This window comes from Salminus brasiliensis, chromosome 20 (genome assembly GCF_030463535.1).
Source record: "Salminus brasiliensis chromosome 20, fSalBra1.hap2, whole genome shotgun sequence".
In the NCBI taxonomy this organism is placed as follows: domain Eukaryota; kingdom Metazoa; phylum Chordata; class Actinopteri; order Characiformes; family Bryconidae; genus Salminus; species Salminus brasiliensis.
The window spans coordinates 142,931-156,002 of record NC_132897.1 but is presented as its reverse complement, the minus strand read 5'-3'; the positions used below and the strand labels follow the sequence as shown (position 1 = coordinate 156,002).

The 13,072-nt window shown below is 43.3% G+C and overlaps 1 protein-coding gene across 1 annotated transcript in view; it reads left to right on the top strand.

Moving 5' to 3' along the window:
- Positions 1 to 12,477, top strand: part of aacs (acetoacetyl-CoA synthetase) — a 48,101-nt gene extending 35,624 nt beyond the window's left edge. Inside the window, 6 exon segments of the mRNA XM_072664505.1 lie at positions 2,793 to 2,906; positions 4,214 to 4,339; positions 7,391 to 7,460; positions 7,916 to 7,974; positions 8,899 to 9,101; positions 9,240 to 12,477. Of these exon segments, the coding sequence (XP_072520606.1) occupies positions 2,793 to 2,906; positions 4,214 to 4,339; positions 7,391 to 7,460; positions 7,916 to 7,974; positions 8,899 to 9,101; positions 9,240 to 9,377 (710 nt within the window). The 3' untranslated portion in view covers positions 9,378 to 12,477.
- The last annotated feature ends 595 nt before the right edge of the window (positions 12,478 to 13,072 follow it).

Below are 13,072 nucleotides of genomic sequence, written 5' to 3'. Positions count from 1 at the left end.
ATTCCAGAGAACACAGCTCTTCCACTGCTCCACAGCTCCTCAATGCTGGGGGGCTTTATACCCCTCTAGCCCACACCTGGCATTAGGCAGCATGGAGCCAATAGGGTCATGATGTTGATCTGCTCCAGAGAGTCCTATTCTATTGGCAGTACTTCTTCTCTACAGGGACTAGACAAGCTGTGTGTGCATTTGCACATCTGTGTCAGCAGTGGGTGCAGCTTAAAGTATCTGAATGCATTCATTAGAATTTGGTTCTCTCTCTCTCTCTCTCTCTCTCTCTCTCTCTCTCTCTCTCTCTCTCTCTCTCTCAGTGGGTTTTTATTTTTGGAATGCAGCATCAAACCCCCTCTTTTTTTCCTCATTTACTCCGACTCTCGAGTCTGAGAGAGAGAGAGGGGGGAGGGAGAGAGAGAGGTGGGAGGAGGACGTTCAAAGTGTTTCCTCACTGAAATCCAGAATATTCATTAGAGCAGGAATCAGACAGTGAGGTGTCAGAAATGTCAACACAAACGAACAACATCTGAAAACCAGGAAGAGGAAAAGCGAGCCGGCGCTGACGACTGTGGGACGACTCCGGGAATCCTAGAGCCGGGAACAGAACTGCCTTCCCCCACGGAGCCAATTTATCCCCCTAACGAGCCTCGAGCAAATAGGAGGGAGGGCTGGACAACGAGTACATATACACTACATGTCCAGATGTTTGTGGACACCCCTTCTACTGAATGCATTCAGCTACTTTAAGCTGCACTCATTGCTGACACAGATGTGCAAATGCACACACAGCTTGTCTAGTCCCTGTAGAGAAGAAGTACTGCCAATAGTAGAAGCTCCAGATCTCATCAGAACAAAAAAGGAGAAACAAGAGCTTCTCATTCTGAAGAAAGAAAGTAGTGAGATCTTGTCGGTGAGCTAGTCTGAAGAACAGAGCTCGGTTCCTCCAGGGTTCTCCTGGACGCCCCCCAGTCCAGCAGCAGCAGCAGCTCACCTGATTTCCCATCATTAAGCCCTGATTTACCACCAAACCAGGTGTTGATCTGAGGAGAACTCTAAATAACACTAGACTCCATGAGAGAGGAGAACTCTGGAGATGTTCTAATGATGAACACTGTGATGGAGAACCACCACCACTTTCTGTAGGAGTGTTATTCTTGGGGTTTATTCAGATATCAGAGATTTACTGAGCAGATCAGCAGCTCTACACTCTGATTCTCACAGGGGGCTACATCGGGGAGGATTTGTAGGAATCATAAAACTAAAATGACTAATTTTGTTTGATTATTTTATGATTATTAATGAATTAAAATGTATTTTTGTTGTTTGTTTTTTTTTTACAACCATTTAAAAATCAACTCTGCAGCTTCCTGAAGGAAGAGAACCGAGCCTAATTCTGTTCATTACAGCGTCTCAGACAGCAGACAGGCTGGAGGTGTGAAGCATCTGATGAAGAGCGTGTTTGAAGTCACTAAAACCTCAGTTAAAACAACACACACACACACACACACACACACACACACACACACACACACACACACACACACACAAACACACACACCACATTTCCATACCGCTGTGTTTACACTCTGAAACCTCAGACTTTCCTCTGAAATCAAGAGTATTAACAGCCTCCACTTTACTGGGAAGGCTTCTCACTAGCTATTGGAACATTGCTGTGAGGAGGATTTGATTGCATTCAGCCCTGAGCGAGTGAGAGCATCAGTAAGGTCCGGTTCTGGGGTTGGATGATTAGTTCTGACACTGTGAACTGTGAACTGTAAACGTAGGGGTCATGTGATCACGGCTGCTCCAGAGCGTCCCACTCTATTGGTCAATGCTTTTCTGTGGAGGTCAGACACCCTAAAGCAGCTGGACTCACTCAGCAGAAAGAGCGTCCAGATACTTTTGAACTGTATCTTCACATAGTCTGCGGCTATTACAAATAAATCAGTCAATAAATACATTTAATTGATTGATTTGATTAATAGTTATTCATATTGCATGATAATGATGATGGTGATGGTGATGATGATGATGATGGTCATGTTGGTTAAAGACTGTCCTGCATCATTTTCATCAAAATACTCTCCACTCATCTGAAGCTGTGATTGGTCAGGAAGCTCACAACACACAGTAAACAGCGTTGTTATTGGATGAAGGTCATTTACATATTTAGTATTTTGTGTTCTCAGTATTTATTTATTTATTTATTTAATAGTGTGTGTGTGTGTGTGTGTGTGTGTGTGTGTGTGTGTGTGTGTGTGTGTGTATTGGTAATTTATCTATGTGTGTCTTGCTATCCCTCTGCTGCTGTGGCACTGTGAATTTCCCCACTGTGGGACTAATAAAGGAGTGTCTTATCTTGTATCACAAATAAATAATAATAATAATAATAATAATAATAATTAGCAACAGCCCTGCAGAACAGATAGACTTCCTTGTTCATTTAAAACTGCCATCATTCATCTGTTATTATTATTGTTGTTGTTGTTGTTGTTGTTGTTGTTGTTGTTGTTGATGATGATGATTTTCTAGTATTTTTAAGTATTTTATTAATAGACAAATTTGGCATTTGTTTTGTTAATTTAATGTTAAATTGTCTTGTGTATGTTTAGACTGAAATTGAGATTTTATAAATATGATTTTATTTCTGTGTTACTTTGATTAATAGTGTAAATGTAAAGATCTACCTAAAGAGCATCACACCCCGATTAGTGGGTCAAGACGCCCCTTTTAAAGGTTTACGTGTTTTTGATCCTCTAATAATAAACCTGTTCTCTGTTTCTCCTCTTTCCCAGGCGGGACCGACATCATCTCCTGTTTCATGGGTCAGAACTTCACTGTGCCCGTTTACCGAGGAGAGATCCAGGCCCGGAATCTGGGCATGGCTGTAGAGGCCTGGAGTTATGAAGGCAAGTTGCACTCTAAATGTAGGTATTGTGATATACACTGAGGAGGCGGAGCTACAGTCTCTCATTAGGGTGAATATTAATAACGCTCTAAATGTAGGTGTTGTGATATACACTGAGGAGGCGGAGCTACAGTCTCTCATTAGGGTGAATATTAATAACTCTCTAAATGTAGGTGTTGTGATATACACTGAGGAGGCGGAGCTACAGTCTCTCATTAGGGTGAATATTAATAAGGCTCTAAATGTAGGTATTGTGATATACACTGAGGAGGCGGAGCTACAGTCTCTCATTAGGGTGAATATTAATAACGCTCTAAATGTAGGTATTGTGATATACACTGAGGAGGAGGAGCTACAGTCTCTCATTAGGGTGAATATTAATAACGCTCTAAATGTAGGTATTGTGATATACACTGAGGAGGCGGAGCTACAGTCTCTCATTAGGGTGAATATTAATAACTCTCTAAATGTAGGTATTGTGATATACGCTGAGGAGGCGGAGCTACAGTCTCTCATTAGGGTGAATATTAATAACTCTCTAAATGTAGGTATTGTGATATACGCTGAGGAGGCGGAGCTACAGTCTCTCATTAGGGTGAATATTAATAACGCTCTAAATGTAGGTATTGTGATATCCACTGAGGAGGCGGAGCTACAGTCTCTCATTAGGGTGAATATTAATAACTCTAAATGTAGGTATTGTGATATACACTGAGGAGGAGGAGCTACAGTCTCTCATTAGGGTGAATATTAATAACTCTAAATGTAGGTATTGTGATATACACTGAGGAGGCGGAGCTACAGTCTCTCATTAGGGTGAATATTAATAAGGCTCTAAATGTAGGTATTGTGATATACACTGAGGAGGCGGAGCTACAGTCTCTCATTAGGGTGAATATTAATAACTCTAAATGTAGGTATTGTGATATACACTGAGGAGGAGGAGCTACAGTCTCTCATTAGGGTGAATATTAATAACTCTAAATGTAGGTATTGTGATATACACTGAGGAGGAGGAGCTACAGTCTCTCATTAGGGTGAATATTAATAACTCTAAATGTAGGTATTGTGATATACACTGAGGAGGCGGAGCTACAGTCTCTCATTAGGGTGAATATTAATAACGCTCTAAATGTAGGTATTGTGATATACACTGAGGAGGCGGAGCTACAGTCTCTCATTAGGGTGAATATTAATAAGGCTCTAAATGTAGGTATTGTGATATACACTGAGGAGGAGGAGCTACAGTCTCTCATTAGGGTGAATATTAATATACATTATGTTTTATCTGTGTGTTACCTGTCTCAGGTAAGCCGGTGTGGGGTGAGAGTGGAGAGCTGGTGTGTTTGAAGCCGATCCCCTGCCAGCCCACGCACTTCTGGAACGACGAGAACGGCAGCAAATACCACAAAGCTTACTTCTCCACTTTTCCAGGTAAAGCACTCACCTGAGGTCCAGCCTACCTGGAATATTTTAATATATGCAGCAGTGTGGAAGTGTTCAGTTATAGACTTGCTTATGTGGTTTCTGACACTGTATAACTCACTGTTTGTACACGTAAACTATATGGCCAAAAGTATGTGGACATAGCTCCTGCTTGCAAACACTAGCAATAAAATAGGTTTTTATGGGGAGGAATCAGGTGACGTACTATTGATCATTAAAGGAATGAGGTGAGGCTGGAAGAGGCCGGTCTTACGTGGAGCTTCCGTGAGCTTTTGGAGCGTCCGCTTACTGGACAAACTGGGAATCCAGGGGGAAATTCGCTCTGCTTCTGCACTGGAAGCTCAATGAAGGCGGTCTGAGACACTAAGGCTCGGTCTGGGCGAAGGGGGTGGATTAGGCGGGTCTGGCTCTGCCTCTGGCCTCTACTGGCTCTGGTTGTAGATTTGACAACATGGTGGACAGTTCTGGCTTCATTTCTGTGGAAGGGAAGGGCGCAGGTTCTCTACAGTGGTTGTTTTTATTGTGGGCGCTGTGTGAGTTCTGTGTGAGTTTCTCCCTCAGTTCGGATTCTTTGCTAAGCCTGAAGCTTCTTTGCTCTGTTTGACTGGTTTTGTTTTTTCTGAACGTTTCTATCAGCACTGCGAGAGGAAGGCCTGAGGTCGCTCGATGACAAAAAGCTCTTCAGCATCTCATTACCCAGATATCAGAGTTTTCGCCTGGTGGTGTTTCCATTATTTTGCCCACCCACTGTAACTAATGCAGCCTAAAGCTGTGTGCGCTTTCAGATGCTGATGTCTTAACTGAGGCCGTGACGCAGACTAAACCCGAGTTAATGGAGGAGGTTCTACACTGGAATCCGTTCTAGCCCGGCTTAATGCGCGAGTGTCCCTGAGTGTGACACTCGCCGTCCTGCGGGAGCGGCGGGAGGAAGCAGCAGGTTTATGACCGTTCCAGAGCATAAATGATCCGTCCTTGTCTTCTTTACCTGCCTAGTCAGCACGGCGGCGTGTCCCGGATAGAGACCCGAGTTTTTCTAAAGCCCTCCACATTGATTAAATGATCGCGAGCGGCAAATGGAATAAAGGAGCTTGCCAGCTTTTGTTAGCAGGAGCGGAGATCTCTCCATTAAAGCTCTGCAGACGCAGGCGGCGCAGCTCCCTCCTCAGAACTGCCCTATTTACAGCAGAGCTCTCCCAGGTTCAGCTCGGAGCTCCTGCATCCGTTTCCCATTTCCATTCTTCTTATTTTACTGCAGTGTTTTTGTTACATGACTCATCCCACAGTTTCTGAGACCTCGACACCGTTCCAGCTCCAGATTGTTGGGTCAGATTGTGTGATTCGGGCTTTTTGATCAGACATGGATTCGACACAGCAGTGGGTTTCTACACTGTAGTTTCCCCCCATAGGAAGGAATGAGGGTCTGATGGTCTGTGCACCCTTCTAATGCCACCATGATGCAAACACCCTAGTAACACCCAAACAACCACATGGGGTACCACAGGAACCATGTAGAAGAATCCTAGCAACCACCCGAGATTCAATAACAACTGCCAAGCAACCACAGCCTAGAGAAACAGCCTAGCAACCAATAAGCACTCTCATAGGAACCACTCAACAACACTATAGAAGCCATCTAGCAACCACTTATAATACTGTAGCAACTGCTTAGCAACACAATAGAAACCACCTCGCAACTCCAAGGCAACCACTTATAATACCATTACAACCACTGAACAACTCCATAGCAACCATCTTGCAATACTAACAAAACAACCACCAGATATATCCACCATGTAGCGACCTTGTAGCAACAACATAGCTACAGCTGGGATACTATAGCAAATGTCCAACACCATAGCAACCATCTAGCAACACTGTAGCATTTACCTTGCAACACACTGTAGCACCCACCCCAATCACCTGAGATACCATAGCAACCACTTAGCAACACCATGGTAACCACTTGGAATACCATAACATCCACTTTGAAGCCACTGAACGACTCCATAGCAACCATCTTGCAATACTTGAACAACCACCTGGATATCCACCTTATAGCAACCCTGTAGCAACACCATAGCAACCATCTAGCAACACTATAGCAACTACCCATGATGGCAGCCACCAGGGGTCATATAGCAAACATCTAGCAAACGATATCAAACTGCATGGCATCTGCCTAGCAACACCGTAGCATCTACTTAGCAACGCCATAGCAACTACCCCTGAAACCTTAGCACCTCCTTGGAATAACATGGCGACCACTCAAGCACTTCTTACCAACCACCTACCAACCCCATAGCAACAATCTGGTATACCAAAGCAACCATGTAGCAACGCCATAGCAACCACCAAGCAAAAACCCCTAATGTCCCCCTAGTGGCCACACAGCAACAGCCTACGAGTTCCCTTTCCTCTCTTTTACCTTTCTTCCTTTACCTGCTCACCCTCGTAGCTCGGGTGCTAACTGGTGTACATAAGCTTTCACTACTTGTTAGCTATGTTAGCCTCGTAGCTGCTCTGTTAAACTACAGGAACCATTTGGAAGAACCCTAGCAACCACCCGAGATTCAATAACAATATACAATAAACAGCCTAGCAACCTCTCATCTCATAGGAACCACATCTCATAGGAACCACACTATAGCACCCATCTAGCAACCACTTATAATACTGTAGCAACCGCTTAGCAACACAGCAGAGACTAACCGGTGCTAACTGGTGTACATAAACTTTCACTACTTGTTAGCTATGTTAGCCTCGTAGCTGCTCTGCTAAACTATAGAAGTAGTCTGCAGACGCTGAACACGGCTCAGCTGTTGGGCTGTGATTGGGGGGAGGTGGGCGGAACTTTCGCTTTAATGCAGATGAGGCGGCTGTGCAGGAGGAGCCGGGCTTCAGTGAGGCTGAATGAACTACTTTTGCATTCTCACGCTGCTGCTTGTGTAACTCAGATCTGCGCTTAGCGACCCGCCGTCTTCTCGTCCTCGCCCGCTCATCTCCCTCAATCCCTCTGTTTGTGCTCTCTCGCTCGCTCAGGTGTGTGGGCTCACGGAGATTACTGCAAGATCAACCCCAAGACGGGAGGGATCGTGATGCTGGGGAGAAGGTGATGCTTCCTCACTCTGCGGAATTAAGGCACTTTCCACCAGAGAAAAACACGCCAGACTTTATTAATCCCCAGTCTTTACTGGCTTTACTGGAAGCCCAGTCTTAGCGGGGAGGGGTGTTATTAAAGGGCCCCCGGCTTTTATTTAAATAAAAGTGTGGGATTGTGGGTAAACATTTAATAAAGTTTTACACCTGGTACAGCTCACTCCCTCAGTCCATACTCGCCTTACATGGGGCCCTTTTTAAATTCACTGTATTTGTGATGTCACAAAACTGTTTTGTTAATAAGATGCATGAATGAGCCAGTCAGAAAAGAGCTCATTTACATATTTTAAACAGTACAGTAACTGAAACTGGAGTGTGTTTAATTCTAAAGAATGAAGTGAAACATAAATATATACATATATACATACATATGCACTTCTAAATTTCTCATATTTGTTCTTTTGACAGTGACGGGACTCTGAATCCTAACGGTGTTCGGTTTGGAAGTTCGGAGATTTACAACATTGGTAAGAAATATTTAAAAAATAAAAATATTTTAAAGAAACAAAACCATCTAAATGAGATAATAAACCTTAACAATTTTACAACATAGTTTATAGAAGTCAAATAGTTTAAGGAAGCTAGCAGTTTATATTAATTTATTAATTTAATTTATTTATAATTAATAGTAACTATTGTATTATTTTTTTAAATTAGTTTATATATATATATATATATATATATATATATATATATATATATATATATATATATATTTTTTTTTTTTTTTTTTTTTTTTTAATTTCTCCCATTTTCTCCCCATTTTGAACCACTAATTACAATTAATGCAAATCAAGCAAAGTCATGTAGGGACTGAGAGCGCCATCTACCCGCCCTGGAGAGAGCCTGACCAATTGTGGGTCTCGGCTGCCGATGGCTAGCAGTGTGACCGGATCATGGTGGCTGCGCCTTATTCTGCTGGACCACCCAGAGCCCCCGAAAATATTTTATTATTTTATTATTAACACAACCCAACCTGCTGCTGACGAACACCAGTTTCATCTCCATATCGCCCCCTGTTGACATGATGTGAAACAGCACTGATGGACATTTATTACAGATTTAGGCTGAAACTGTAATGGTTACTTTTAGAGAAGTTTCAGTTTGAGTTTATAGACTAAAGAAGGTCACGCCGTGCTCTAAACCACCTCCATTTACCCCGTTTCCTTTATTTTCTTTGACTTTTTGTTTTTTCTTTATATTTTCTCTTTTTTTTTCTGCTGTTTCCTTTGATCTGATTTTCTGTTTTTCACTGTAAACTCTGTTCAGGTAGGTGGTGATGGTGTGGTTTTGTGGTCTGTAGTCAAAACGTTAAGCACTTACACTTCTGTTCTCTTTACTGAGTGTTAAAGTGTGTGTGTGTGTGTGTGTGTGTGTGTGTTTCCCCTCAGTGGAGGCGTTTGAGGAGGTGTCGGACAGTCTGTGTGTGCCGCAGTATAACTCTGACGGGGAGGAGCGAGTGATCCTTTTTGTGAAGATGGTGCCGGGTCAGGAGTTCAGCTCCGAGCTGGTGGGAAAAATCCGGACCTCCATCAGAGCGGCTCTCTCCGCCCGCCACGTCCCCGCCCTCATCCTGGAGACTAAAGACATACCGGTACTCTCACACTCACACGTACTCTCCCTCTCTCCCTCACACTCTCTCTGTTTCTCTCACACACACACTCTGCTTATATCTGATGGTGTGTGTGTGTGTGTGTGTGTGTGTGTGCGTGTGTGTGTGTGTGTGTTTCAGTACACTATCAGTGGTAAGAAGGTGGAGGTGGCGGTGAAGCAGGTGATCGCGGGTAAAGAGGTGTCTCAGCGTGGAGCGTTCTCCAACCCGGACTCTCTGGACCTCTATAAGAACATCCCGGAGCTCCTGGGCTTTTAAAGACACTCAGAACCTCGACAGCTGGACCTCTACAGTAACCTTCTGAGGTTCTGAGCACCTCTCAGAACTCTGGACCATCTGATATCTGCTTAGAGTTAGAGAACAGGAGAACCTGCAGGACTCCTCAAACTGACCTCCAGGAGAACCATAACCCTGCTGGAGAACCTGCTCTCATTACTCATCATACCTGTAGCTTAGAGTTTCCAGCTCACCTGTGGTGAAACACTGGGGAACAACGTCCGTCAGAATCCATCAGAATCCACCAGGAGGGGAAACTGACATTTACATGGGGCCTCATTTCTCTCACAAACAAACAAAGGAACATGATCTTCATTTACAACCTTCATTTTCTTCTTTCTTCTCTTTTTTGTCTTTTCTATTTTATTTTATTTTGTTTCTTAAATTTTTTTTTCAAACTTTCTTTTTTGTCTTTTTATAAATAATTTTTCTTTTGCGTTTTCTTTCTTTTTTTTCCTTTCTGTACTTGTTTTCCTTTATGTTCCTTTATTTCTTTTTTTTATTTTGTTTCCTATTGTTTTCTTTTGTATTTTTCTTCTTTTCTATTCCACTTTTATTTTCTCTTCAAATTCTGTCTTTTACTTTCTTTACTTACTTTCTTTTTTCATTTCAGAATCTCTGTTTCCCCCTTTATTACTACATGACATCAGTCAGAAACAAACATATAAAGGGATGTAGAGAATCTTTTTGCTCTAAACAGATCACGTTGCCCTGCAGCCTCCCACACCTAGAGGGCGCTGTTCAGACAGCATGATTATAGGGAACACGTGCGGTTCTGCGGTGGTGTTTGAGAGGTGGTGTTGGGGGCAGCTGAGAGAGCGTAGTTCACTTTTTCCCGCTGGTGGTTTGGTTCAGTCACTTTGATGTTTGTTTAACGAAGCTTAAACATTTAATTCTGTTTGAAGTCGGACCGGAAAATCTGTTCGGAAAACCCATGATCAAACACGGAATTCCATATCCTGTTCCTAAACAACGGCTCTTTCATCACTCGTATCAAAGCTCATCGGTTCGAGTCAGGTGGAGTTAACTATGCTAAATCATCACTATGCTAAATCAATTAGCTAGCTAACACGGCTAACAACAAACCAAAACTAGTTAGTTTTAGTTGGACTGAACTGTTGTGACCTCTCGGGAAAAGCTGCGGAGTCGTAGCTGCAGAGCTGAAGACGATTGATTAGAAGGACGATCTTCATCAGATCAGATCGGATCAATAAAGGGAATAAAATAATTAAGACCATCCAGCTGCTGTGTTCCAGTGTTCCACCTGGGCTGGGGTAACTATCTGGCGCTAGCTAATACAGCCTGTAGTGTTCATGAAGCGGTACAGTGTAAACGTTGGCATGTCCAGTGTGTTTCAGGACTACAGGTTACCATAGCAACACACTCCTAAACCACTACAGTTCCCACAATACCCTGCAAATCCAACGGCTTACAGTTAAGGCTTCAGAGTGACGCACTTGCTTGTGAAATTACCGTATTTACCCTAAAAGTGCGCCCGTGTATTCTCTGAACTGTGAGCCCTGACCTGCAGTGTTTAGGTCCGAATACGCAGATACTCGTTACACCCCTGAGTCCGAGTGAGTAATTCTACTGCCCCTACTGTCGTCCTGTAGCGGTCGGAGGAGGTAACGTACTGCAGCAGCCCTCTCCCAAGCCTCTGGAGCTGTTTTTACATCTCAGTGGAACAGACAGACACAATAATGATGGTCTTCTAAATGACCGCTGGACTGAGTCGAGGAGGACGTGATGGGACGGGCGGACGTAGAGAGGTCAGTTGAGAGCATCGCATCTCCTCAAAGTCCAGAACCAGTCTTCCTCTCCAAACTGGAAAACCAACCAGGCTTCACACAGTGGGCTTCTCAGTTCCAGCTCAAGACCAAAGACTGGCCTGTCCAATAGGAGAGGAGCTAAGTCTCCTCCTCCTTCTCCTTCTCCTCCTCCCTATTGGACAGTCATTCTTTTATGCTTAGGGGCTAAGGGGCAGTCCTGCATTCCCCAGTCTGGGGGGGTGTTTCAGTAGAGTTAGCTCAGCTACCACAGCCTGTCACTCCAACTCCAACAGAAGCCACACCCCCTCCAACCTCACTCATAGTAGGAGTTAATGGGTGGATGCTGAAGTCTGTGGATAAATGTTGGAAATGCGGAACTTCAGCGTCAGAACCACACCTTCTAATAAAACCTGTTTTCGGTCCTAGATAGAACCCGTGTAGCCTTAAAATGACTTGTTTTAAGGTTCCTCAGTAAACACAGTGGTTCTGTACAGAACCATGACCACTAAAAGAACCATTATAAAAGAACAATTCCTGGTCTATTGAAACTCTAAGAACCTCCTAGCACATGGTTCTATATAGCACCAAGGGTTCTACTTCAGGTACAGGTGTGTATTGAACCCGTTTTGCTGTAAAATGAGTTTTTCAAAGGTTCTGTAGTAAAAGTAGTCAAGGTTCTGTACAGAACCACTGCCAACTGACCCGTCGGAGTTGTTAAATGGTTCCTCCCTGTAATAGAGCTCCTGTTGTAGAGCGTACTCTACTGATGCAGCAGATCTGACACACCCGACCGGAGAACGCCCTGCTGGTGTCTGCTGAGGGAAACGGGACTGAGTAAGGGAAGGAGGTTCCGCTGTGAAAATCACAATGTTCCCTTTCGTGTTGATCATTTTTATATCGTCCAAATCCAGACTTTCACACACCGCACACACACACAGATTCCCACCCGAGTACCGCGAACATTCCTTGGATTGTAAAATGTTGTGTTGGGATATAATTTTGGTACAGGGAGGCGTCACTGTGCTCGCGCTCCATCCTGGCGATATTCAGCATCTCTGCGGTTTTAGGTTCTTTAACCATGTTGTATTTAAACTGCTGTTAATGTGTTCTGCTTTTAAACGGAGGCCGTTCTCTGCTGGATGGCTGATATAAGCATCTGTGTTGATCTAGTGTAATTACAGAGTGTTGAATGTGAATTATACTGACAAGCATATTTATAATCTAATCATGGGTTCGTTCATGTGTATTATATGGATTATATGGATTATATGGACGTGGATCTAGATTCTGCTCAATAGCCGTTAATACTTGAATTAAACGACTGTAAATCTGACTGTGTTGGACGGTTCTTTATTAATGCTGTGTTCAGCCCAACTGTCTTGGCTGAAGCTACGTCAGCTGTATGTGTGTTTATTTATTTTTATAAATATATATATATATATATATATATATATATATACAGTGCCCTCCATAATTATTGGCACCCCTGGTTAAGATGTGTTCTTTAGCTTCTAATAAATTGAGTTTTTGTCTAAATAATATAGGACCACGATGGAAAAAAGAGTAAAATCCAACCTTTAACTCAAGTGAATTTATTCAGTAGGAAAAAAATCCCACATTAAGAAATAATTGTTTAACATCAAATCATGTGTGCCACAATTATTGGCACCCCTGATGTTAATACTTTGTACAACCCCCTTTTGCCAACAAACCAGCACCTAATCTTCTCTTATAATGTTTCACAAGATGGGAGAATACAGATAGAGGGATCTTTGACCATTCCTCTTTGCACAATCTCTCTAAATCATCCAGCGACCTGGGTCCTCTCCTCTGCACTCTCCTCTTCAGCTCACCCCACAGGTTTTCAATGGGGTTGAGGTCTGGGGACTGAGATGGCCATGGGAGGAG